Source organism: Sardina pilchardus, chromosome 4 (assembly GCF_963854185.1).
Source record: "Sardina pilchardus chromosome 4, fSarPil1.1, whole genome shotgun sequence".
Taxonomy (NCBI): domain Eukaryota; kingdom Metazoa; phylum Chordata; class Actinopteri; order Clupeiformes; family Clupeidae; genus Sardina; species Sardina pilchardus.
This window is the reverse complement of record NC_084997.1, coordinates 10,288,639-10,314,122: the sequence shown is the minus strand read 5'-3', so window position 1 is coordinate 10,314,122 and position 25,484 is coordinate 10,288,639. Positions and strand designations below refer to the sequence as shown.

The 25,484-nt window shown below is 42.3% G+C and overlaps 3 protein-coding genes across 3 annotated transcripts in view; all 3 read right to left on the bottom strand.

The window, feature by feature from the left end:
* Positions 1–226: 226 nt before the first annotated feature.
* LOC134078270 (histamine N-methyltransferase-like) lies at positions 227–4,478 on the bottom strand. The gene is made up of 7 exons (XM_062534069.1): positions 4,243–4,478; positions 3,869–4,043; positions 2,983–3,035; positions 1,517–1,624; positions 1,279–1,409; positions 972–1,065; positions 227–693 (listed from the first exon to the last, which is right to left on the bottom strand). The coding sequence occupies exons 2-7, from the start codon at positions 4,000–4,002 to the stop codon at positions 341–343; spliced, it is 873 nt and encodes a 290-aa protein (XP_062390053.1). The 5' UTR covers positions 4,003–4,043; positions 4,243–4,478; the 3' UTR covers positions 227–340.
* Positions 4,479–5,197: 719 nt separating this feature from the next.
* On the bottom strand, positions 5,198–8,955 carry hnmt (histamine N-methyltransferase). The gene is made up of 7 exons (XM_062534068.1): positions 8,862–8,955; positions 8,214–8,360; positions 7,491–7,543; positions 6,619–6,726; positions 6,321–6,451; positions 6,130–6,223; positions 5,198–6,028 (listed from the first exon to the last, which is right to left on the bottom strand). Exons 2-7 carry the CDS (start codon positions 8,348–8,350, stop codon positions 5,673–5,675), a joined length of 879 nt encoding a protein of 292 aa, XP_062390052.1. The 5' UTR covers positions 8,351–8,360; positions 8,862–8,955; the 3' UTR covers positions 5,198–5,672.
* Positions 8,956–16,469: 7,514 nt separating this feature from the next.
* LOC134077988 (thrombospondin type-1 domain-containing protein 7B-like) overlaps positions 16,470–25,484 on the bottom strand; it is a 43,951-nt gene continuing 34,936 nt past the window's right edge. The window contains exons 16-23 of the mRNA XM_062533619.1: positions 24,189–24,334; positions 21,938–22,109; positions 20,699–20,872; positions 20,083–20,178; positions 19,304–19,386; positions 18,533–18,725; positions 17,802–17,889; positions 16,470–17,284 (exon numbers count right to left, since the gene is read on the bottom strand). Of these exons, the coding sequence (XP_062389603.1) occupies positions 17,203–17,284; positions 17,802–17,889; positions 18,533–18,725; positions 19,304–19,386; positions 20,083–20,178; positions 20,699–20,872; positions 21,938–22,109; positions 24,189–24,334 (1,034 nt within the window). The 3' untranslated portion in view covers positions 16,470–17,202. The remainder of the gene's footprint in view (positions 17,285–17,801; positions 17,890–18,532; positions 18,726–19,303; positions 19,387–20,082; positions 20,179–20,698; positions 20,873–21,937; positions 22,110–24,188; positions 24,335–25,484) is intronic.

Genomic DNA, 25,484 nt, shown 5'->3' with positions numbered 1-25,484 from the left:
TGTCAGAAATATGTATAGATTGTAGCATTATGCTGAAACTACACATAACATGCATGTCTGCCATCTACAGCTAACAGTATTATGTGATAGGGCAGGACAGAGAGTGTGTGGGTTAACTACACATAACTTGCATGTCTGCCATCTCTACAGCTAACAGTATTGTGTGGTAAGACAGAGAGTGTGTGGGTTAACTACACATAACATGCATGTCTGCCATCTACAGCTAACAGTATTGTGTGGTAAGACAGAGAGTGTGTGGGTTAACTACACATAACATGCATGTCTGCCATCTACAGCTAACAGTATTACAGTATGTGGGGCAGAACAGAGAATGTGTGAGTTAAGCGTGTACGAGCAGACAAGTCAGGCTGCAGTTGAACAGCAGACGGCCGTCCTTCTCTGTGCAGCACTTGTTGCGGAGCATGTCCAGAATCTTGGCTTTCATCTCTGGGCTGAAGGCCTTTTCAAAGCTATCCTGGTCAGTCATGAAGTCCAGCAGCATCGCTCCCAGTTTGCTGCCCTGGACGAAGCACTCGGTGATGTCCATGGTGTTGGGGATGCTGTGCTCCTCGTACTTCAGACCCATCTTGTCCAGCTCGCCTTTGATGTCGGCATCAGAAATGTACTTGGTGACCGACTTGGTGCAGAGATCCTGTGTGAAGGTGCTCCACAGAGTACCCCAGCCACTGCCAGCTAAATGGGAGTGAAAGTACAACAATGAGACTAAGGGTGCGTGGGGTGAGTTCTCAACTATTAACCACAGCTTAAACACTGATTTTGCAAAATGTCTTCTTCTAGCTGTGATGTTAATATTGTGGCAGTTAATATGGTATTACTATAGTTTTGTTTCTGACATAAAACACTGTCCTGTAGTTTATAGACAATACGACTAATAGGAAATTACTGTAGCAGATCGATGTTTTGGAGATTTGTTTCTTGACCTGAAATGGCCATGCTTATTTGAGGTCTACCTGCTTCATGAATGATCATGAGTCTTCCCTTCTCTCTCAACAGGCCGTGGAAAAACTTGATGACAGCAACATAATCGTCCATGTAGTATAGCATCTGCAGAGGGTGAATGGGTTCAGATGAATGAGTTAGAAACATACAAGTTGATGTGTCACGGACAATATGTGTGTTTCTAACATAGTTGACATTTTAATCCCCACCATAATCATCCCTTTATCACGGTCTGATATCACTATGATGTACAGTATGATGGTGTATGAATAAATCATTCAAACTGAATCATTAACTATCATAATACAACAACGGTACCTGAATCATGTTCATGAAGTCAAATCTTGTTGTGTCTCTGGTGTCCTTAACTTGTTTTTCATATTCAGCGCATGATACATTATTCCAGGTGAATGGAATCTTTTGGAGGTTGGAGGCCTTAGCCACTGAAGCTGTAGGGGAAGATGGAGGCATATTTAGTACTCAGTGTATAATATCATATATTTAGTTATTAAATCTTGGAGATGGGGGGGCGGGGGGGTCATGGCAGCGGTATCACCTTTAAAGTTTTCAATGAGTGCTTTGCTTGGTTCCACAATGTGAGCGCTGATTGGAGTCTTGGGAAACTTCGACTGCAGAATACCCAGCATGTGAGAGTCCATTTCACCTGTTGAAGACAAACTCTGTGTCAAAAATGTTGCATGCCATACAGATGGAGAATTGATTCTGCACACTTCCGTATCTAATAAAGATTTGATACTGACCACAATTCTGTATCTAATACAAATTGACAATGATTCCGCATAGTTGTAGAATAACACTTACATGTATTGTGCATACAGTATTTTATATCTAAATATAATTCAGATTAAATATTGACATCAACCAGCTTTGCTCAAGAAAAGTACACTCAATTCATCTGATATGAAGAACTAGAACTAGACTTCTGATTTCCTGTCTCTCTGAACAACCTACTAGGCCATATTAGGAGTCTGGTTTTATGGATGTGCTCTTTCTCTCCTCAGTAGAGTCACCTCTCTGTTGGATAACTCTCAGCTTTACCTGTCTTTCCCACCAGATGACTCCATTATTTCTGCTTGGATTTCTGCGTGCCTCAGGGATGTTTCAGTCTGGATGGAAGCTCAACACCTTCAGCTCAGTTTCTCCAACACTGAGTTTCTGGTATTCCCAGTTCTAATCTACTGTAGCTCTTAATATATCAGCATCCAGTTTGGCTCCTCTTCATTGATCCCGGCTAAAACTGTGTGTGACTCGAGTGTCATAATTGATGACCAAAAATGTCTCTGAGCATTGTAGCCTCAGTCACAAAGGCATGTTGTTTGTACTGCACAATATTCAGAGGATCAGACCTTATCTCAGACAATATGCCACAAAACCTTTTGTGCAGGTTATGGTCATTTCCAACAGGACTGGCTGGCTTATAAATTAGCTGGCTATTAGTCACTCTTCATTGGCTTCCTATGGCAGCCAAAATTAAGATTCCTCACTTTGGTTTAATGGTCACTTACTGGATCTGCACCTTGTTATCTTAATTCCATGTACCATCTTTATCTCCCCTCTTGCCCACTGCAGTCCTGCTGGGTCTGCTTTCCACCAAGAGGTCACAATCAAGAGTCATCTGTGATTGTCTTTGAGACCTCGCACCTAGCTAATTAATTCTCCTTGCAGTCATGGTTTGTGTGTGTTTATGGTTTCATAAACATACATAATCATAATGGTTATCATACTGGTTTGTTTTTGTTATTATTCTGTTGCATTATTTAGTCCTTTATGAGTTTTATCTTTAATTGTGGCGATACGATTTTACCTCTAACTTTTCATTTTAATGATGGTGTAACAGTTATTGTTATTGTTAGTGTTTGCTAAGAAGCCATAACCATAACCATAAACATGACAAATGCTGCCATTCAAGCAGGACAGAATGACGTGGAGGGATCAGGAATGGTCAGCAGATGGAGACAAATAACAAGGAATCAGCACATGGAACTCACAACGTCAACTTACCTTGGCCACTTCCAACACCAAGAAAGTTCAGGTCAGATTTCCCCTCTCCAATTCTACAACACATAAAATGCTGTTGATTTTTCTTTTCATAATAATTTCCAATGTGTTTTCCAAGTTTCCAATGTGTCTTAAGCATTGTATGGCATCCTATGTATGCTTACCACTTCCTCACATTACATAAAAAGTAAATTTAAAAACCCTTACGATAATCATTTAAAGCTGCTTCATTATACTTGAACATAAAGTGTTTCAGGCAAGAGTCTCCCTTTCAGTATCCTTTTTTGGACAACTAGTTCCACTTTGTGGCATGGCTTTGTGTTGTGTCATCCATTATCCCTTACCAGTTTACATTAGACCCCATGAGTTTTCTTAAAATACATTAAGCGTTACATATTATGAACTTTGACCTTTTACCAGTACTGTTTTAAAACAGTATCAGAGACTTGCAGTCCTGCACTCTTGGAATTGAACTGAAGCCACTTTCATTGGAATATCTGATTATGGTTTAATGTAGATTTAGATAGCATTCAAGAAATACTATTTCACAATACTGTCTTGCATTTCTATTGCATTGAAGGCCTTAAGAATCTGAGCTGTGCAGCAGGGAAATCATGCCATCGTAAGGCAAAGTCTGCAATTCGAACATTATACTTTTCTTCAAGTTATATTTCAACATTTCAGCAGAGTAATAATGTTACTTGAGTCTGAGATTTCAATATCTCACTCCTCCATCCCCATCCCCACATTTCCTGAGTGTCTTGGTGTTTGTGGATTAACTTTATGCATGAGGATATTCATAATTCGGACAATCCGTGTAGGCATGAGAACATTCAACATTTGTAAGCATTACATTGAAGCATGTTTGCACATTGAAGCCGTTTCCCACCTTGCAAATTCACCAGGGAGAACTTTGTCCATGAACTCTCGCATGGCTATGTGTTCCCCCGAATGCTGGAGGAAGAACTGAAATCTTTGCACGTAGTCACCTTCATAGCCAGCCTGGGTTGTCGTGGTTGCCATGACGAGTAGTGATTATGTGGTGTGGTGATGAGTAGTCACCTCTAGAGGAGTAAACACATACAACACGTGGAGAACACATTGAAATCGCTGCTGCTTTGTGTTGTCCGTCTCAGCTCTCTCGCAATGTACATACTGTACAGCATGTCTGGCAAAAGTTGTTCAGTACCAACATGCCCAGTGATACAAAATATGCAAAGTATTGACTAAAATGCAAAAGTAAGACAGCATTTTGTTATTTACCTTTTGCTGGATTGAAAAGTGCACGCTGGTAGAAAGAGCCTACACATGAATGGAGTAGTGGAGTGGTGGGGGGAGTGGAGGGAGTGTCCTTATTACATAATGAACTGCACAAAGAGCACACAAGAGGGGCCAGCAGCTGTGCAGTGAAATTCCAGTCTCATTCAATCAGCCCCAGCTCCTCTTACCATATCCAGCCATAGATACGTGTAGTTAGGTCGGATGCTCAATTTGTCACATCTCACATTTGTACTTCATTTGAATTTTGAGTTATTTAGAGATGGAGGGTTTTGATTGGTTCCTCTCATTTTCCTTTTTCTGAGGACTGTTTGAATAAATTGTTGAACAGTACAACTATTATGTCTGAAGGAATGCATATGAATACATAGAGATTCTATGCCCAGTGTGATTAAATTCAATTTGCAAACATTTCGTAGCCACACTATTTCAAGAAACCTGTTCATAGGTCAACAAGTAGCATATTGACGAGGGTCAGAGCAGTTCGTGGGCAGCGCTGTGTAATGATTTACTGGTATATGACTCACACAGAACATCTGAACAAATGTCAATGAAAACTACTGCAGGTAGGGGTAAAAACAGGTAGAGGTAAAAGATGAGAACTTACAGTACAGGGGCATGTTCTGTATGTTCATGGTGAACTACCTCCTCAGACTGTTTTCGCCAGATATTCAAGGCAAACAGGGACCTGTTTGCAAACGTTCGCCTATGTTTGCGGATTTGAACGCACCTTAGGTCTTATGGGTGCTGACTGGCCAAGTTGTTTACTCTGAAAATTGTTTATATAACTTCAAACTAAAAACAAACATGGCTTTTAAACTAGATTCAGTGTTCTGGAGCAATGGACTGACAACTCAACCACAATACAAACAATCCATACACACGACAGATTACAACGGGAAGCTTTTCTTCATTCAGTGCACTTTGACACAAATGGACGGACGTTACAGTGAAAGATTTATTTTTTTGTTTCAGGTCGGCATAGGTGTTCTTTGTGTAAGTTTGAACCTAACAAAAAGTATACCTTGTACCCATCATTTGATAAAGGCCCAACAATTTTTGATAAGCATGTGACAAGAAACCAAGATAAAAAGGTTAAAAATAAAACAATCGTTTTGATCTGGAGGCTGGTTCTTGAGTATGTCAGTAATAACTCTGCTCCACCTAAAAAGATTGCAGCTAATAATCATAAAAGTGTCGGTCAAATTTTGGCTTATCAAGTGATTTCAGCTAATGCATAACCAGTATGCACCTGTTTGCAACAATGCTGTGATATGTAATCACAATCAAAGCATTTGTCTGATTGATTTGGGTAAATGAGAGTCCTATACCATAAATGTGTAAACGACTATAAAAGACACATTTTCATATTCACATTTTCTTTTATCGTCGTTTCAACAACCTCGAGGTGGGGTCTAGGGGTCAACGACTAACACCTCAAGGTTGTTGTTGAATAGGACCCTCCCATCCTCCTCTTTGCTGCAGTCAGAGTGGCGCAGCAGAGCCAACACGCCTGCTTTGAGCTCTGGAGAGGCGTTCTTGCTGAAGTCGATGACCTCGGTCAGGAAGTCCAGTAGCAGCTGGCCCTTCTCATCACCCTCCGTGAAGCACTCGGTGATGTCCATTTGGGAGGGGAGCACGTAGTTTTTGTACGGGACGCCTTTGGTGTCCAGGAAGGTTCTGATATCCCCGGTGGTGACGCACTGGCTGATCTCCGTGTTGCAGAGCTGGGCTCTGTACGACCTCCACAGCCTGCCCCATCCGCTTTCGCCTGCAATCACCACACCATCAGCCACATCAGTCACCCATGTTCTCCAAAGACATTGAGGAAGAACAGCACAGTGTCATAGAAATGTGAACTGAAAGACCCACCAGCCACTAGAATGATCACAAGCTTCCCATTCTCACTCAGTAAACTCCTAAAGAATGAGACGGTTGCTTCAGGATCTTTGACGTAATACAGCATCTGCAGATGAGAGGCCTCTTCAGCAAATCAAATTATACACATCACTGGGTGCTTGACACTAAATAGGCCACTGATCCGGCAGACCATGTCATACAACCTGTATCATGTGAATGTAGTCAAACTTCTTGTCCAGCTTGCTCTCTTTCCAGTGGCTCTCGAATTCAGATGCAGTCATCTTATTCCATGTGAAGTTTATATACTCAAGGTTGGGTGTTTTTTGTACCAACACTGAGAAACATCAAAAACATGATTAGGAAAAGATAAACAGATCAATCTGGTTAACAAGTTCCTTTGGAGCCATTAGAAACAGAGCAATGTAAACAAGACAATCAACTTGAACACAATGGTTACGCAACACTGGTCTGAAAGAATGTCTTTCTACTTTAGTTCATTACCCTTGTACTTGAAGAGCATGTCTCCACTGGGCTCTACCACCTCATTGGTCACTGTGATGCTCGGAAGCTTCAGACGCATCTGAGAGAACATCTGCAGGTCCATCTCACCTGCAGACAGTCATCAGCAGGGCTATAAAATCAGCTGGCAGAATTACCTCTAACGTCAGTTAAACATCCCTGGATGCTAAAAGGTGCACGTAAAGCAGTGACGATCGACCACGGTAATGATGATGCCATTTTCAACGCATCAGCAAAACTGAAGTCATATATGGGGAATATTTATGTCCAGAACATTTTTTATTTCCGGCCTAACGGAGCCACCCTTGTAACATCAATTGCAATCAAAGGTTGTGTAAAGTCAATCCTGAATTTAAGATCCAATGCCAAATTTATATCTGATATAAGACACTATGAAACCTGTGCTGAAAACACTGTTGTGCTTAGAACTGGTTAGTCAGGTGCACTTATCAAAGGAGATCTAATTTAAGACGCAGTCTGACAGGCCATTGCGAACTTTAGCACAGGATCAGAGAACAGAGTGCCAGTGGGTGCACTGACTATTCACAGCTAACAACAGCATCACAATGTATCACCGTCTCTCGAAGCCCCTTTGAATGTGTTGCTAAGGTGATGCAACTCTGGAGGGTTTTTAGCACATCTGTTATATGTGGAGGTTTTAGCATGTATTTGGCATACTGTGAGTATAGCCTATGTTGTAAGCTTCCCATTGAAGTTACTGGCTTATGTTGAAGCATGTCTGTTGAAATTAGTAGAGCATAGACATTTGGTGACATTTGCACTTCTTAAAAAGAGCGGGAAAAGTGGACTTTGTTCTCCAAGTGATAGTAAAATAAAAGGTAAACAGGACTTACCTGCTCCACTGCCCACACCTAAGACATTGAGACTGTTTTTTCCTTTTCCAATTCTAGAGGGAAGAGGGACTTTAATTTGAATATAATATGGACTTGTTCAAAGCTGATATCATAGCATGCATAAGTAATGACAGCAATGGATGACTATCCCTCCAACTTACAGTATGGCCTTGCCTAATGCTCAGAGATAAGGCGTCCTATGGGAAGAGCTTCCTGAAACCAGTGACATGCTATTGCGCTCATACTGTGTTTATTTCATGGGCTATTTGGTATTCAACTAAATGCGATTTACATAATATGACTTGGACCTTGCCCTGTGCCTTTTTTATATAAGACTGAGACCTATAGTCCAGTGGCCTGCTCACTGGCACTGCTCGGTAGGGCCTAGGACTGACTGACCCTGAATCTGACTGCTGAAACTAAAGTGACTTTGGCTCAGGTCCAACTAAGGTCCATATTTTGACAATGGGGTCAAATGCAGGTGCTATGTCTGTTGAATACAGGCAGAAGAGAGATCCTGCAAATGTTAGTAAGCTTCTATGGTTCTCTGGTCTGTTGGAAGACACTGGCAGGTGGACTCCTCATCAAGTTAAATGTATAGGCCTACCGGTAACTAATAATCAAGTAGCCTCAATTATCCTTCAAAAAGGCCAGACATCCATATGGTTTGAAGATAGCGTGATGAAGTAAAATGGTACTAAGATACACAGCCCATTAGCCTACTTTGTAAAGATCTCTGGCAAAACCCCGCGGATGAACTCTTGCATGCACTGATGTTCAGAGGAGCGCTCCAGAAACAGCCGAAATGACTTGTTGTATCTATCCTCATCTTCTATCAAGCTTCGAAAGGGTGATGCCATTTGTCTCCTCCTAAAATATATGAAAAAGGTAATGATTTCCGTATTAAAAGCAACAGAAAAAAACATTGACCCCTTAGAACCATACAGAGGGACAATTATAGGCAATCAGTCTAAAATGTTACAACAGACCATGTTCTTCTGTTGCATGACTGTTGAACATAGAAGAGGTGTACAGTAGGCTATTGCGCTAGGGTGTTAATTGCGACAACATCGTTATCTGTCTATTAACTAACCTTTGCCCCACAGTCTCCATTGTTATAGGCTATGCACAACTCCTAATTTACACACAAATCTGTCGTATTATTAACATGTGGGCAAGAGCACACATTTATAGAAAATATAATGCAGATGATGACGAATAATGACAGGCGTATTAGACTGCATGGCCAGGACTAGAAATAACATTTGCGTTCATCTGGTCTGGTCGTACATGAATGAGTCATTTATTTTTTTGTAGACTAAGTTAGATTTTCAATCTATATCTAGCCAGTATATCCGTTGTAGAAAGTACCTGTAATTCAGTTAAACGCTGGGTGGGCACGTAGGCTATAAGCTTCGGTTACCAAGTGTCAGACGTGCAGGCAACAATCGAAAGCGTTTGATACAGTGTCAACACGAGGAAATCTTCAGTAGCCTACCACGTTCTTTCAAGTTTTTAAACACCTCCCCTTTCTTGGACGCCACTTCTTAAAGACATAGTAACCTAGTTTGTTCATAAGCCTAAATCTTACATTCAGTCAGTTTGTTTTTGGAACACTGTTGACTTATGATTAGGCTATAGGCTATCTTACCTGGAATGACAAGAGTGTCTGGTTAGCCTGGTAATATGGAACTGTGGAAGGAATGTCTTTTGTATGGAAGCCCGTTTCCGCCACTTGGTGGAAAAAAACTGGCAGATACTAAGTCATAATTATGAGATGCAAAGTCGTAATTATGAGATAGAAAGTCATAATTATGAGATAAAAAGTCATAATTATGAGATGCAAAGTCATAATTATGAGATAAAAAGTCGAAATTATGAGATAGAAAGTCATAATTATGAGATAAAAAGTCATAATTATGAGATAAAAAGTCGTAATTATGAGATAAAAAGTCGAAATTATGAGATAGAAAGTCATAATTATGAGATAAAAAGTCATAATTATGAGATAGGAAAGTCGAAATTATGAGATAAAAAGTCATAATTATGAGATAAAAAGTCATAATTATGAGATAAAAAGTCATAATTATGAGATAAAACGTCGAAATTATGAGATAGAAAGTCATAATTATGAGATAAAAAGTCATAATTATGAGATAAAAAGTCATAATTATGAGATGCAAAGTCATAATTATGAGATAAAAAGTCAAAATTATGAGATAAAAAGTCGAAATTATGAGATAGAAAGTCATAATTATGAGATAAAAAGTCATAATTATGAGATAGGAAAGTCGAAATTATGAGATAAAAAGTCATAATTATGAGATAAAAAGTCATAATTATGAGATAAAAAGTCGAAATTATGAGATAGAAAGTCATAATTATGAGATAAAAAGTCATAATTATGAGATAAAAAGTCGAAATTATGAGATACTTTCTCATAATTATGAGATGGTAAGTCATAATTATGACATTATAATAAAGTCGTAATTAAGATTATAAAGTCGAAATTTTGACTTTATTGGTTGGTAGCCTGCCTTGACCTCGCATCACTTCCTTCCCGTTCAAAACTGTTGCCGGCAGTGTTGCGCACGTTCACACTCTTCAGTAGCCGGCCTACCTAAATCTAACAAGTTAGGATTATTAAAACAATATTTGAGATGGGAAAGTGGTGCTAAATTTCCATAAACTTTATTCAGTGAACGGGTAAAGCCGTCCGTTTGTAAGCAAAATCAAGAAATACGATCTTTTAGTTCTGTTTACCGTTACCTAGCAACCCCAACAACAAGTGAGTGAATAATTAGTATTCTACTATGCCATCACAGGAGGGCGTAGTGTAGCGGGTTAATGATCGGTTCAGCATGCCTGAGATGTGGAGTTCGAATCCCAGTAGAACTGCAGGTTTTTGCATGCCAAAGTACGATCGATTACTTCTTTTTTCTTAGATGACGTTAACTCGCGGCAAATAAGAGTTTGTGCTTTTTGAACCTATAATAAATATATATATTTGACAGGTTCAAAAAGCACAAACTCTTATTTGCCGCGAGGTAACGTCATCTAAGAAAAAAGAAGTAATCGATCATACTTTGATATGCAGAAACCTGCAGTTCTTCTGGAATTCGAACCCCCCATCTCAGGCATGCTGAACCAATCATTAACCCGCTACACTACGCCCTCCTGTGATGGCATAGTAGAATACTAATTATTCACTCACTTGTTGTTGGGGTTGCTAGGTAACGGTAAACAGAACTAAAAGATCGTATTTCTTGATTTTGCTTACAAACGGACGGCTTTACCCGTTCACTGAATAAAGTTTATGGAAATTTAGCACCACTTTCCCATCTCAAATATTGTTTTAATAATCCTAACTTGTTAGATTTAGGTAGGCCGGCTACTGAAGAGTGTGAACGTGCGCAACACTGCCGGCAACAGTTTTGAACGGGAAGGAAGTGATGCGAGGTCAAGGCAGGCTACCAACCAATAAAGTCAAAATTTCGACTTTATAATCTTAATTACGACTTTATTATAATGTCATAATTATGACTTACCATCTCATAATTATGAGAAAGTATCTCATAATTTCGACTTTTTATCTCATAATTATGACTTTTTATCTCATAATTATGACTTTCTATCTCATAATTTCGACTTTTTATCTCATAATTTCGACTTTCCTATCTCATAATTATGACTTTTTATCTCATAATTATGACTTTCTATCTCATAATTTCGACTTTTTATCTCATAATTTTGACTTTTTATCTCATAATTATGACTTTGCATCTCATAATTATGACTTTTTATCTCATAATTATGACTTTCTATCTCATAATTACGACTTTGCATCTCATAATTATGACTTAGTATCTGCCAGTTTTTTTTCCACCAAGTGGCGGAAACGGGCTTCCATACTTTTGCCATCTCTTTGTCATGTCAAAATTAGGAATGACCCCCTTGGCCTGTGTAAGAAAAAATCATGTTATTTTTCTCACAACCTATGGCTAACTCTGTTGGACTTATGATCTATCCAGTGTCTTATTTTTGAAAACTTGTTACATTAAAAACTATTGAAAAACTATGCAGACACACATTGGTTGGCTCAAGAATAATGTGGATACACTGTGCAAAATGTTAAGTGGACAGCTTTGTAGCATTTCACATATTCATGGTGGCCACAAGGCTATTCCTTCTCTAATTACACAGACAGACAAGATAAATATGTAACTGCCTTGTAACATTGCCATAATAACGTTACAACATCATTGACAAATAGTTCACCCACAATGTATTTTATTTATTTTCAGTGGAAGTAAATTACTGTCTGACATACTTACACACCGTAATTATGTGTCATGATCAACAGCAGTGGCAGTTATGACGCAACCGGTCTACGAATCCGGCCTTAGAACCATGAAGCCCCTGAAATGAGACACAGCTAATGTCCTTAACATGCACTGTATGCATAATGAGCAGATGTGGAAGTGCAAATAGCCTATGCTGTTTAGTGATGATTCTGGGGTAGCCTAAATGGTAAACCTTGCACATTTTCTTTTAGGAAGTTTACCACTGAGTTACCTTGAGGTTTATCCTTTTAGTATGGGGTTGGCAGTTCATATTGGTGAATGAACATCTACCTTTAATTCAGAAAATGTGATATATCAGAAATTGTCAGTGTCCTGTATATAATGTGGACACAGGTTTAACATATCCCAAATTGTTTAGCAATTTGAAAAAAGTTACTGCACATGTTGAAACTGAATTAGAATAAAGTGTGAATAGTGAATACACAACTATTCTGCACATGACATTCAGTGATTTCATTATGTATAGGCTCTCAATAAACATTCACAAGTTCATGTTCCAAATTTGCAAAAAGAGAAGCCAGCAAAAAGTGCTATGCAGGGACCCTGTGGGAATCTACTGCGCAGGCAGGAGCCAATCAGCATCCATGTGTATACCCCTACCCTATTCCTAACCAATCAGGGTCCATATGTACACCCTTAAACCTATTCCTAACTGAATGCTTTAATTGTATGCCCACATCCATATTCTTTAACTAAATGTGGGCACAGTTCAAATAATTTGTCAAGTGAACCTCTGTCCCCCACCCTTGAGAAAATGACTATGAAATGTAGTGCCACTATACATGCATGTGACCTCTGGAGAATGTGTACGATTTTCTTAACGATTTATTAGCGCAGTTATTAGTGCAGACCATGCTGTAATTAACTTGTGTAATGAGAGTGGAGGGCAGACAGACAGGCTCATCTTGTAGCATTAAAGGACTAGTTTCATACAGGGATCAAACTAGTCCTACAGGGCCGGGGCCTCTGCATAAAGTCACTACTCTCTTCTCCACCCCCTGATATCTGAATGGGCCCCTCAGTCAAATAACGTAGCATTATGTGATTTGTCATAGGGCCCCTCAATCCTACACCACAGGCTATTCACCATTGGTATCTGAATGGGACCCTCAGTCAAATAACATGGGTTACATTATGTTATGTTGTCATAAATAGGCCCCCTCAAATAGGCCTACCACAGGCTATGTATATCACTAATATGAATGAAAAAAAAGTTTGTGAAAAGTAGTCATTGTGCTTTTCAATCAGTGTACTGTTGTGGATTCCTGTATGGTTGTGGCGGACGGTTAGATGTGTGTGTGTGAGAGTGTGTATTTGGGACACTTTTCGTGTTTCTGCCCAGGGGCCCATAATCCACGGTTTCATATCCTATGTTCTGACTTCCCCTAAATATCTGTTCCATGCTCACAGGGCCATTTACCATTCAGGTTTTTTCTCAGTCGCACCGTATTAACTTCTGACAAAGCGACTAGGTTGCTGGCAAATGATAAATCATGATTAAAATGAAGTCAGGTCTGACCCAAACTGCTGAGGCCCACTCTCAGAAAGCTGCTGGGTGGCCTGATGCCCTGAGCGGGGGGCTTAAATGGATGGATTAACCATGACAAGATCGTAACATCCAGCCGTTCCCCTGCAAGGTGGCCATGACACAACCACTTAAGTTCATTTTCTCTCTGAGTGGAGCTGACATGCTTAACTAAATGAGTTAAATTAAACAAAAAGATTTTAAACGATCCCACTTCCTAGAGACCAAGTATTCCTCGTTGTGAACGATCTGGCAGCTTGAGGAAAGTGTAACCAGCAGCAGGCAAGTGTATGAGAATCAAGCAAACCTTTGTTAAGAAAGAGAGAAAAATTGATTAAGACACAACAGCATAACTAACTATGCAAATGACAGCAGCTATAATGTGAATTTTTGCCTCTGCCTCAGATGTGCTATAGGTCTGTGCCAGGCACACTTAGTATTCCATCGCAGTCCCCTATCACTTGGAAACGGGTGGATGTGTACACACACAGTGCATTACACACAAATGAAAAAAAAAACAAAACATTGAATTCCTCAGAAACAAGTTATTCTTTAGAGAGTGAGAGTATCATTTCTATGAAACGGAGAGAAGTTGAAGATCCTGAGAGATCCCAATAATATAGAGCACTGCAAGGTCTGGCCATTCATCAAAAACGAGCTGCCGAAAATGAAGAGTTTATCAGCACATTGGCTCAGGAGGGGCTCAGGATAAGGGCCAGGCAAATGAAAGCAGAGAATTCTGTCTCTCTCTCTCAGATGATAGTTATGAAAATGAGGAATGTGTAGCATATTCTCAAATCTGCAGGGGTGAAAACAGAGCTACTATACAAGAGTCTATAAGAGTCTGAAGAAAAAAATTACACTCAACAACTTCCTTAAAGACAAAGATGTGCAAAAAGTGTAGAACAAGGAAAACTGAATATGCCAAAAACTTGACATTATTGCACACATCTTGTGTATGTGTTAGGTAATCAATGTCGCTAAGCAAGCACAAGCAGGACGCTAATTTCTATGTTGAAGGAAAATGAATGAGTCATGATTTTCCCACAGAGTATCACAATTTATTAGCATTTTCGTCCAACTCTTGAAATACACACAAATATAACAGAAATTACAATGTAAACAAAAGTCCAATGTTTTTCTTCCAGGCCACTGGATATTGTTGAGAGCATATTTAACAACTGTGAAGAAGCAATGTAAACCTAGAAAAGTCTGAGGGGCAAATTTAAAGACCATGACTCTTCTGATGGTCACTGAAGAACACTTCTTAAAAATGCACAAGTATAAACGATAAATGCAAGGCCACTTTTGGATAATTTTATGTTTCAGACAATAAGATTCAAGCATGCATATGCACAGTTGGATGTTTTAGTATATATTGCCATTTTGCCATAATGTCAATTGGAACAAAAAATAACCTTAGATCACTCACTGTACATCTCTGTGGTCCTCTCATGTACTCACTACCAATGGCTCCAAGCCAAACCACTAGACTTAACCCTTGGGAAAATGCAACCCTATGAAGAATACTAGTATACTGATCAACACTGTTAAATGAGAGCATTTTTTAACATTGGTAGATGATTTGATACTTGCTCAACTATGTCTTTGCAAAATGGGTCAAAATATTCTGCATGAACAATTGAAATGAAATGGACAAACATTGAACATTTGTCACTGGGGACAGAAATGACCCCAGCATTTCATGGCAGGGGTAAACTATCTTGAGACAACTCTTCTAAATGTTGCTATTGGCAACCTGGATATTGGTATTGTTGACAAAACAAGCAAGGTTGAGTCCCCTTCTCAAATCTTCCCACTTCAGAAACACTTCAGTGTTTGCTGTAGGCTACAGCTCTTCGTTGAGGCATTGGATTGGTTTTGGAATGTTTCAATTGCATGATAAATGCTTAACAACTCCACCCATATGCAGAAGTTCTGATAGGGTTGCCTCCAAATATCTATTCATGTAAATACTGTTGATATCAACAATAAGTATGTAATGCCACCCAAATATTTAGATTGTTCCAGGAGTTCAAACTGTTTTCCAACAAATACATATGTAAACATAATTAAACGAATGAAAGGATACACAAAAACGCACAAAACCCCCAAAACAATACATAAAATGGATCCACAGAAACATTGGTAAATTTGGTCTTTCAATGACAGCTTCAAAGTAAAATTGTAAATGTAGGGCTAGTTTTCCACAGCATAAACATACAACTGCACCTTAAAAATGGTAGCCCTGAATGATAATTGTACATCCAATCACCCATACATACATACAAAAAACAAACAGACACACAAATAAATAGCTCGATAAATAAATAAATAAGTAAATAAATAACAAATCAATAAATAGTCACACTATTTATACATTCAACTCATTTCAAATGATGTGTAATGAAGCTCCAGTGTCCTTCAGTAATAGTGCTTATATACAGTGCTTATCATCTGAGTCCACACAGTGACAATTTACAGGAAATACAGCACTACAACATGATTTCACATTCTGGGGCTCAACCGACCGCTGCTGGGGCCACGGAGCAAAACTCTGACCTGGAAAGCTATTTTCCAGTTGTGCATCAGGACAAACAGCTGTCTACAGACGGGAGAGTTAAGAGACATTTACACTATGATCCGTCGGGTAACAAACGTGGCAGGACTGGCAGAGTGGGCTGCTCTGAACATAAGCCAGACACCACACTACAGATAGGAGTAAGGCTGGCTGAATACAAAACATGTTGACAAATAAATAAACAACTGAAGGAACTCAAACGTACAAGTCAACACTTCAACACAGCGCCATCAGCTCCCAGCATTCTTTTCATGGACAGAAGTAGCAGTTTCCCCAAAGATTGCTCATGCACACAATCACAATATCAATGGCAGTTCTAGTCTCTCAAACTCTCAGTCTTGGGCATGTATGTATGTAGCATACCCAATACTACATTGCACAGTCATGGTGGGTATTGTAATAAAAGAAAAATAAACTTGCTGGTTTTTGGGAGAGCAGACTTGACACTTGCAGTTCATGGGTGCAAATTGTGAGTGCTGAGAAATGCAAAGCCTGTTTGATGGACCAAGGGAGCCGCGATTCCATTCACATTTAGTCCGTGCTGATTTCATTTTGGTTTCCTATCTGATAAGCACATGTACACCCAATGACATTATCAATGAAAACACAACTTTTACAGCAAAATTCTTGCAGCACAATGAAAACACTAGAAAACTTTTTTTTTTATTTTTATTTCAAAAACAAAATAAAAGAAAAAGAAAAAACAAACAGATAAGCACTAATATAGTGCATAGCGCCTTTTTTTTTCTGACGGACCAAGAGTCATTTGCAGCTGGCCATGACACACAACATACTGACGACACATCAGTGACCTCCCAAAATGCCTCCATTTTTTTCGCTCCCCAACCACTGTTATTTTTCCGTCAAGGTTAGGGAAACAAAGAAAAAAAAAATCACCTCAGGAAAATGTCATCATATTCCATTGGCGCATGGAATGCCACTTTGCAGGGTTTTGGTTACCCTTTTTGAATGTCATGACAACACATGTAGTTCCTTGATCCGAAACGTCTTGCTTGTTGTCCTTGGACACCGACGTCTAACCTCAGTACATAGAAGTTTGTTTGACGTTGACATTCCTTTTGATGGGAGAGGGAAGGGGAACGTGTTTTCCACCCCTCCCCAGAATCTTGTTCAGCGTTTCTTTCCCTGCTGTTCCGAGCGACTCAGCGGGGCTGTGTGAGGAGGTGATGTTTGAAACCATGTCTTCTGGCGGGGATGACCGGGCTCGGGGTGGCACGCTGGTCACATGTCCACATCGCCGTCATAGGCAAGCGTGAGAGGCTTCTGTGGTGGGCAAGCGCTTTTAGTCTGTTTGGGGGGGCTGCTGTGGAGAAGAAGAGAGGACACACACAGGCAAAAAAACATGTAAACATGAATGATGGAAAATACAAGGACAACATTTTATAAAACTAATAGCTGACTTTCTTCAGTCCAATGCTTTAATCAATTCCAATGCACATACAAACCTTCAGAGAAGGAACAATTACATCTCCTGTAGTAGTGTTAAGCAGCTAAAATGAAGGGTCTAGTATGAAACTACTTCAGCAAGAGGAGAGACTGTAGTGGACATTAGCAATAACTGGCTGTAGTACAGGCCCCCTCACCTCCATCGGCCCAATAAAGCTGTGCTCCTGATGTCTCACCACTGGAGGGCAGCAGTGAAACATTACTCAAAAAGACTAACAAGAGAAGCATATGCAATTCTTTTGTTTCAGCTCTCATGCTCTTTCAGAAATAGGTTTCATCCGGTAACACTGGTGTCAGTTTCAAAATGCTGTGACGCAGAATTCAGTAACAGTAACCTTTGCATCAATAACACACACGTGAAATGATATACGTACCAAAACAAAAAGGAGATTGATATGATTAGCAAAATGAGGAGAAATCCGCCGGCAGTCACCCCATACACCCAGAGCTTGATTCTTCCATCTGCGCAGGCAGAGAAAAGCAGATTTATTTACCGTGCCCTCTGCAGCCCTCTGTAGCCCTCAGAGCCTTGAAGAATGCGTCTAAAAATACCCTCCTCCCATCTTTCAAGTGCTATTTCATATTGACACAGTGGATGAAGGGAAATGAGAAATGGTGAATTCTAAAGACACAGCTGGCATAATAGGGTTGTATCATCTGCTTCTCTTTTGGTGCAAATGAGGAAGTGAACAGACATATAAAAATAGTTTTTTTTTTTCAACTATGTAAATGGCGATAACAGGACATTTTGAAGCTATTTCTGCAACCCGCTACCAATAGATAGCACCATTTCAACAATAGAATCCCTTGGGATTAAAAAAAGATGCACAAGAGATGTGCTGCTCAGAATAAATGAATTATACATTGGCAGTAAAATGAATTATATATATAGTAACTTACACAATACAAACTCTCATAGGTCCCAATAGTATGCACCTTTACTTCTGCTTGAGATAAAACATGAATACTGTTTACCCTGTCTTGCCATCTGTGGTACTTAGAAAAAAAGAGGCCAGTGCATCTGTTTTGAATTCAAAGGGACCGTGTTGATCTAAGGGGCCCCTGGCTGATACAGTAGCGTCGTCGCCATCTGCATTTCAAATACCTGGTCCCACCGGCCGCAGGGACCACTCTCCGAAGAAGTCTTGGATCTGCGAGGGCCCGGGCTTCAGTCGGCCCGAGTTGGTCTTGACGTCGGCCTTCTTGTTGTCGGCGCCCGGGGTCTTGGTGCAGTAGTCCAGGAAGCCGTGCGTGGTCATCACCTCGGTGTAGCCCCTCTCGCAGCCGCACACGCCGCTCTGCCCACACACACACACACACACACACACACACACATCTCTGTCAGAGGCGGCGCGGGGCGGGGCACAGCGGGGCGTATTTTTCACGAAAGCCCCTGCGCTGGCACCCCGGCACTGTATCTTTACTGCCTGCTTGTCACGTACACTATCTTCACGTGCCACTGGTCTGTGCTACTGATATCATCTGTGTGTTACTATCACTCCCTACAATAAGCAACATGATTGATGCAAAGCCTGTGCACTTGCACAGACTGCCCTACTGGGGGCAGTAGTAGGCAACCATGGGTACTGCCATGGATTTTTTTGGGGGAGTGCCCCCTGTTTGTTGGCAATAAACTGCATTAAAACCACATTACTTGCAATGCCATACTAGCACCAAGCACAGACATCTGACCATTAAGAGCATTTAGACGGCACTCTGCTGTGGTCCATTTACTTTGTTAAGTCCAAGACATCTTGTTAACAGAAAGGAGAGGATAAGGGGGGAGGGAGGTGTGTGTGTGTGTGGGGGGGGGCAGTTCTGAATATAAAAAGAGTGCTAATGCATTTCTGGCATGCAGCATCCTGCGCATACGTACCTGTGTGCAGTGGGAGAAGGGTTTGGTGCAGGGGGGGTGGCAGTGTCTCACGGTGGTGGGCCGGTTCTGTGGGAAGCACCCTCCTGCGGCGCAGAGGTAATGATTAGCATTTCCTCCCATTGATAACCAAACAAATGTAGCGCAGCGCCTGATTAATGGCTCCGCTAGCCTATCGCGGGCTTTGATCAATCGGAGAACATTGTAATTCCAGGAATGGAAAATTACATGTCAAAACATCAGAGAAAAATGCCTCGGGCTCACGCTTAGCTGAGCGGTAAAAGATTACCCTGCTGGAGCTTATATTTACCGGAGACAATTTCTTACTGAGATAAGATCACTTTTACCTGTTATTTACAGCAGATCAAGCCATCCAAAGCCTTCATGCGCTCTCTGCAAATACAATTTTTTTTGTGTGTGGGGCTGCACCGACTGGCTTCATATTGCACTAATAAAAAGGTGTAATATTACATTTGTATGGATTGTGAGGCGGCTGCAAATTCTGGCCATTATTGATGACTGCAGTTGGTTAGTGCGCCCATGATCAATGGCAGGCGCATTAGGGAACTGTAAACCGAATCTGACGCTTTTATACGCGGCCAAGATTTGTTTTGGGTCCAGATGAAATCATTGTTTAAGGGGCCCTGCAGTGGAGCCCCCAGCGTTACAAACGTAATTCAAGTGATAAGAGAATGCTCTGTGTGTGTGTGTGTGTGTGTGTGTGTGTGTGTGTGTGTGTAGTGGTGTCTGTGGCATACAGCGCGACGGGCGGCGTGCCGTACCTGTGACATTGACGCCGTCGGAGCGCTGGCACCACACCGACCGCTCATTGTCTCGCCATCCGCTGGTCCTCCACTCGTAGCTGTGGCATTTTCCCCCTGTGACGGCGCATAGGCACAGAGAAGCGCTCATTACGCCGTGCCCAGGCGCGCGCTACCGCCGCCTCTCCTCAGTAGCCACGCTCAGGTGGCCGCGCTCAACAATGCAGGCGAGAACATGTTTTTTACTGTCAACTCATCAGGCTCAGTTCTCAAACAAACTGGAGCGCAGCATTGAGAATTCAGTCTCAGAGATGCAGCAGTGAGAGAAGTAAAATGGAAAGGCATGCGGTGTTGTATTAGAGAGCATGACTTTTGGAATTTGGAGTGAGAAAGCCTTTGGATAGAGTAGAGTGGTTACAATAGTCAAGGAGAATTAAAGCAATGATGAGAATCCTCTCCGGCGTACCTGAATTGTGCTACTCAGATTATCACAGAGCTGCAGCCGCACTAGAATAACAAACTCTCATTTTTAAATATAATGACCAAACAGCATGACGCATAGCACAGAGGCCAAACCAAACAGTTTCGTGCACAGTTAAGTTTAATGAACGCCGACTCCAAAATGGTCTTTTCGCACCTTTGCAGGGCCGCGTCTCAAACACCTGGTGCGGGCAGCTCTCCTGGTTCTCCAGCACCTGGATGACCACGGCCCGGGAGCGCGCCTGCCGACCGACCGTCTCGAAGCTCCGGCCCTCCAGGCAGGTCAGCTGACACGAGCTCCACGAGGACCACTCCGTCAGGTGACAGTCACCTGTGGCGCAATAACAATATTCCACAGCTATACACATGTCTCAATTTCTCGCCACGAGCGACTCAAAAAAAACCCCACACCACTCAAAATGGATTGGGGCGAGGCGAGTGCATGCCACACTCTGGCAGTTTGATTCATTGACTGACATGGCACAAATGACATGAAATCGAATATATTATGTGATTCTTCAGACATATTAGCTACTCCTTAGCTGAAGGTCGCACATCAATAAACCCCATAATCCACACGAGGGCTCCTCTCTCGCGGTGACAATTTCTCCGACTGCGGCGACTCCTCATCCATAACATCCCTTTGATTCCCTACCCTGGCTCGCTATTAGTGACAATCTGTGCAGTGAAGCAGCTCATTATCTTTCATCTTCATGGGACCGCTCCATTTTCACCCCGTGAAACACATCATATAGCCGAGCGTATGCTCCACCCCCCCCACCCCCACCCCTTCCAGCACCAGTAGCCCAAATGCCTGAATCCACAGCAGCTGCTTCTAAGCCCGGACACGGCCCAGCAATTGAAATGTGCTAGGAGCCAAGATGAGCAGATAGATGTGAGAGAGAGAGAGAGAGAGAGAGACACACACACACAGAGAGAGAGAAGACAGGCTGCGTTGAAACTACCCTGTGCTTTTGTTCTGGGGGGTGGAAAAAATGATCTAATGGTGTGGAAATAATTGGGAGTCCTAATAAAAATACCATAAAGAGTATGTTTCAGCTCAGACTCAGAGGGCCATGGTGCCTTCTCTACTCCCTAAAGCTCCTCCTGTAAGCGTTGGGTTTCCTCCTCTCTGATGATGTTGCCTGTTGTTTTCCAAACACTTAGAAAGATTCACTTCAACAAAATGAGTTGTTTTCACTTTTTTTTTTATTATTTTTTTTTACATTTCGCCCACCCTATATACTAGCTCATCTGATATTCCTTGAGAGTTCAACCTCTTGGCTCCAAATCTCTGCTAATTAGTAAACCCAGATGCTTGGCAAACAAAAAAAACCCCCACAGGCCTGAGAAAGACCTTGTATCTCCCCAGCGTCAGCCGGCGTCGGGGCGTTACCTGGGCAGGGCACGAAGCAGGGCAGCTGCAGCTCCTGCTCGCTCTCTTTGCTCAGCCGGTCGCCGCACCTCTCGTCCTCCACCGGCTTGGGCGAGGAGGCGTCCAGCCAGTCGCCCCAGTGCACCATGCAGGAAAGGTTCCTCACCCGCAGCCCCTCTCCGCACTCGGCGCCCTGCGAAGAGACGTTCTCGTTAACGCCCACGCGCCCACGCAAGCGCCCCGCTCGCCCACACCTCCGCTCGCCCGCCCGCCACGGAGTGGCAGAGGTCGGGATTTGAAGGTGCAGCGAGGGGGCAGCGCCAAGCAGGCTTTGCTCTCGTGATCGCTGACAGACTGAACTGTGCTGTTATCCGCTCGCTGGGACATTAATAAGAGGTTTAGCCAGGCGTGTGAAAGTGTCAAGTTGATTCATTGGTGCCAAACAGCTGCCATGGACACATTTTTGTTAATCGCAGTGAAATAGCTTGCTATGTCTGGCAGTTTCAGCTTTTTTTTACGGAAATACTGCTCAGAAAAGTTCAGCATTACTATATCGAATCAAACCGAGCACATGTGTGTGTGTGTGTCTGTGCATGTGTGAGTGTGCGTGTGTGTATGTGTGTGGGTATGTGTGTGTGTGTGCGTGTGTGTGGACGTGTGCGCAAGTGTGTCCGTGTGTGTGTGTGGGTATGTGTGTGTGTGCGTGTGTGTGGACGTGTGCGCAAGTGTGTCCGTGTGTGTGTGTGTGTGTGTGTGTGGATAAAGTCATCAGACAAAACTGGTAGTTTTAAATGCCCAAGATACTGCTGCACATACAATGATTATTCATCATCTCCTTGCATATGCAATATATTATGCATGAATAACTTTGAGCTGTTTTAATGTCTGACTTGTTTTTGGTTTGACGCAAGAGATGGAAGATTATCGCAACAAACAACATTAAGAGATTTCAAACGATTACCATACAACTTCAGCGCTCCACATTGATCAAAGAGCAAAGGCTCATCGGGCGCACGATTTAAGACAATAGCGTAAACATAAACAAAAAAAAGACATCTCCTGTAAAACGAGCGATGCCCGCAACATTAAAGAGAAGCTCGTCTCGTCTCGCGAGCGCGGTTTCCCCTGCCTGTGTTCTTTATGACACACAGCTGGGCTGTTGGAGAGCGGCCGGGCGGAGTGATTCACCACGCCGCCGAATGTTCAGCATCGCCCTCCAGCTGCTGCGCACAAATCACTTTCAAACAGCATAAGCTCACGCTCCATGTGATGATTACTTCAGACCTGTCAACAATGAGGACGTATGAAAATGGGGCTGTATTGGGAGGGTTATCAATTTTTATCATCGCGGTTGTTAAAAAAAAAACATTCTGTGGTTAGGTACACTTTATCTCTAAGTGCACCTTGCGCACAGATAGACGAAGATGACACTTTGTGGTTAGAGGGGAGAAAAGGGATGAGAATTGTGTTTCTGGCTCAAATTGTTAGAGGGGATGTAGGGTGGGTGGGGGTGGAGGAGTGAGGGGGGGGCAGTATTTGATCAGGCCGACTGCTCTGGAGACCCTGGGGATGTATGGAAGACCCTGAGACATTCAATTAAAAGCCCATTCAGATGAGAGGCAAAACAAAGGCGGACGAAGAGATGAAAATCTAAGTGCAAGGCTTTGGTCTATTTTAATGATAAGACTGTAGATCCAAAAGCGTGCCCCCTCATCAACAGTTTCTGCACGTCTCAATGACACAAAGTCGGCCCTCTCAGAAACACACACACACACACACACACACACACACACACACCTTTGCAGGTCGTGAGTGCCTTTGGAGAATTCAATTAAAGTACCTCTGCTTTCTCCCCCTCTGTCAGGTATTAATGTGGTGATACTTGTCTCGACACCGTTTGAACTCGCTGTCGCGCATTTCTGACACAGCTCCTGGGCATTTTACACCTAGTTCCCCATTGTAATGCATTCTTTCCTCATGAATAAAGAGCATGAACATGGTAAGTTCAGGAGACATTTCTTTTGTGTACACATACATACTTGCATTGTTTCAAGTATGTTTATGTGTTTGCATGTTTATGTATCTGTGCATATTTGTGTATGTATATGTACTGTATGCGCAAGTGCATATCTGTGTATGTGTACTGTATGTGTGTCTTATATGTATCTGTGCATATTTGTGTATGTATATGTACTGTATGCGCAAGTGCATATTTTTGTATGTGTATGTGTGTCTTGTGTGTATCTGTGTGCATGTGGCTGCAGGTGCGCACCTCCACGCGGCAGGGAGACCACTCGCCCAGGTGCCAGGTGTAGCAGGGCCTGATGGGGCAGGGCTTGGTCTGGGACAGCTGGGAGGGGCAGGGCCGGCCCTCCTCATGGGCAGGCTGGAGCACGCTCCGCATCCGCACCATCTGACCTGCGCACAGAGGAGAGTGGGACACCATCAACACACATACAGTATACACGCAGACACACGCAGACACATGAACACGAACGCACGCACGCACACACGCACGCATGCACACACACTCACACGCACGCATGAGCACGCACAAACACACGCACACGCATACACACGTGCACGTGCGCACGCAAACATATACACACACACACACACACAGAGAAAGGGGAGTGGTTGATTGTATTTGAAGAAGACTCTCCAGGCAGGGCTCAGCTAAGCAGATCTCCGTGAGCCTCCCAGAGCACATCCCATTCCTCCATTAAGCACTTTGTCCATAAAAGTGAGGCATTACAGTCAGAGGCCCCTCCACGACATGTCAAATCAATGTTTTGTTCTTCCCATTCAAGAAGGTAGCCGGCACAGCTGGCTAGCTTCGAACGGGCGATTCATTAAAAGACTGCCCCGGCGAAGGCGAGCGCGGCCCTTTAAACGCCCATGATTTGACAGCAAGATTTCTCCCCCCGAACCTTGAGGGGATAGAAGAGAGACGTTTGGGGCGGCAGCAGATGGGGCATGGAGCGCCACAACTCCAACGCTGACAGACACATTACGCAGAGCACTTTGCACCACCACTCTAATGGAGCCCAAATTAAGCCACCACTGGAACACTCCGGAAGGGAAAAAAAAACAAGATGTCAGCCAGAGCTTGACACACACGGACTGATAAGTCCGATCGGACTCCCCTCACTGGCTTTCATTCTCCTCTGTGGCTGCGAATGTTTAAATTGTGATTGAATATAATGCATTTGTGTGGGGTTTTATTGAGTTGTATTGAGGAGATTTAGCCTTAATGAAGATTAAAGTGGCTAATTGGCAGCATAACAACTAGGTTATTTTAGGTGACAAGCCACACATCTGGGAAATGGTATAGGCAATTTGAGGAAATAATTAGGCGTTTCATTTTGCATGAGCTACATAACACTGCTCCGAACAAATTGATGGCAAACAACCCACACATACTGAATTAAAAATGATAATCCTGACACTGATAATGGACAAGATAAATATTTCACTTTACTTGATAAATCATTCAACAAGTCCAGGGAAGCGAGATTTAGTTAACCTGCTATCATTAACCTGTAATCCCCAAATACAATTGGAAAAA